We start from the raw sequence: 1662 nt of genomic DNA on the forward strand, positions 1-1662 counted from the left end.
GGCCTCTGGTGTCCACAGCAAATCAATTAAGAAAAGTGACAGAGCCACTGGTATTTGTAGTTATTGGTCTCACTCCGCTGGGCGCACAAACGCGCGCGTGAAACAGAGACGCAGCCCCAAAACAAAACAGCAGTCCCAGCTGATGCTTATTCTTATGTTATTCTGAGCTGATGGTGAATCAAACCAAGGCGCTGGCAGGTTATAGGCACATTTGTATTTATATCCTTGATTCTCGTGGGTAAAAAGAGTGGCTCCAAAGATGGTGCTGATGCAGTAATGCCCTCACGGCGCTGGGAATGACGAAGGCCGGACAGGTGTCTGTTATTGTCTGAGTCTGTCAGGGGCGCGCGCCCCACGGTCCGCTCCCTCCCGGGGTCAGAGGTCGTGGCATGAGGCGTCGCCGTGAGAGTAGGGTCCCTCGTGCGGCGGTGGCGGTTCTCCCGGGGGCGTCATGCGCTTCTCCTTCTGCCGCCGGTTACAGAACCACACGCGCACCACCTCCTTCTCGAGCTGCAGCGAGTCCGCGAGCGACGTGATCTCGTGCGCGGACGGTTTGGGGCACTTGAGGAAGTGCGTCTCCAGGACCCCCTTAACGCTCACCTCTATGGACGTGCGCTTCTTCCTCTTCCGACCCTGAGCTGCGATCTTGTCTATGCTGCTGGCGCTGCCCGTGGAGGAGTCGGCCTCCTCCAGCCACTTATTGAGCAGCGGCTTGAGTTTGCACATGTTTTTAAAGCTCAGCTGCAGCGCCTCGAACCTGCAGATGGTGGTCTGAGAAAACACGTTACCGTACAGTGTCCCGAGCGCGAGCCCCACGTCCGCCTGCGTGAAGCCCAGTTTGATCCGACGCTGCTTGAACTGTTTGGCAAAGTGCTCCAACTCGTCCGAGGTGGGCGTCTCCTCGTCCGAGTGGTCGTGGCAGTGGTGCGGGCCCAGGTCCCCGTGCTCCGGGCTGAGGGTGTCCCTGAGGCCCGCGTGCATGCCCTGGCTCTGGGTGGCACCGGGCTCCATGATGCCGTTCACGGAGAAGCCCGTTTGGGAGTAGGACATGTTGCTATGGGACACGGGGCTGCCCCACGCGCCCGGGTGGTTGTTGTGATGGGGGGAGTGGTGGTGGATGATGCCCGGCTTCACGTCCTGCTGCTCCATGGAGCCGGACCAGGGGCTGCCCTCCCACTGGTGACCCAGCGCGTGCCCGTAGTCGCTCTGCAGCAGTTTGTGGTGGCTTCTGTAGGGGCTCGCGGGCTGCATGGCCTGGCTGTCCGCGTGCAGCATGGGGCTGGAGCTGAGCAGGGTGTAGGGGCTGGACGCCGCTGTGGCCATGCTGCTGCTCGACCCCGCTGGAGCTACTGACGCCAGGCAGCACCGCAGCCCCTCACATCTCCCTCTGGCTCCTCGCGGACTGACAGCTGCTCCGACCAATCAGCGCGGAGTGACGACTCCCGCGGACCAATAGCACTCGTGTCCCCGCTAAGGCCCGCCTCTGCTGCTAAGCTTTTTTATTTACTGTAATCAGAACTTTATTGGAAGAGATAGAGATGTAAACACACGTGCGTTCAATATGACCGCTGGAAAATATTGATATTCATTACAGTCAATGGTTCCCATGTTTCAAACGCAAAATTCTCACAGATTCACACAAAAGCAGACTGTTTTATATTT

General features: G+C 58.8%; 1 protein-coding gene across 1 annotated transcript; it reads right to left on the reverse strand.

The window, feature by feature from the left end:
• Positions 1–375: 375 nt before the first annotated feature.
• Positions 376–1323, reverse strand: LOC110153795 (POU domain, class 3, transcription factor 4). Its single transcript, XM_020917717.1, has one exon. It carries the CDS (start codon positions 1321–1323, stop codon positions 376–378), a length of 948 nt encoding a protein of 315 aa, XP_020773376.1.
• Between the last annotated feature and the right edge of the window lie 339 nt (positions 1324–1662).

The sequence above is a fragment of the Boleophthalmus pectinirostris genome, unplaced genomic scaffold (assembly GCF_026225935.1).
Source record: "Boleophthalmus pectinirostris isolate CB_2022bp ecotype Guang Dong unplaced genomic scaffold, ASM2622593v1 HiC_scaffold_23, whole genome shotgun sequence".
Lineage (NCBI taxonomy): Eukaryota > Metazoa > Chordata > Actinopteri > Gobiiformes > Gobiidae > Boleophthalmus > Boleophthalmus pectinirostris.

Excerpts from the sequence above, each read along its gene's own strand:
- LOC110153795 (XM_020917717.1), bottom strand. The coding sequence starts at position 1,323 with ATGGCCACAGCGGCGTCCAGCCCCTACACCCTGCTCAGCTCCAGCCCC.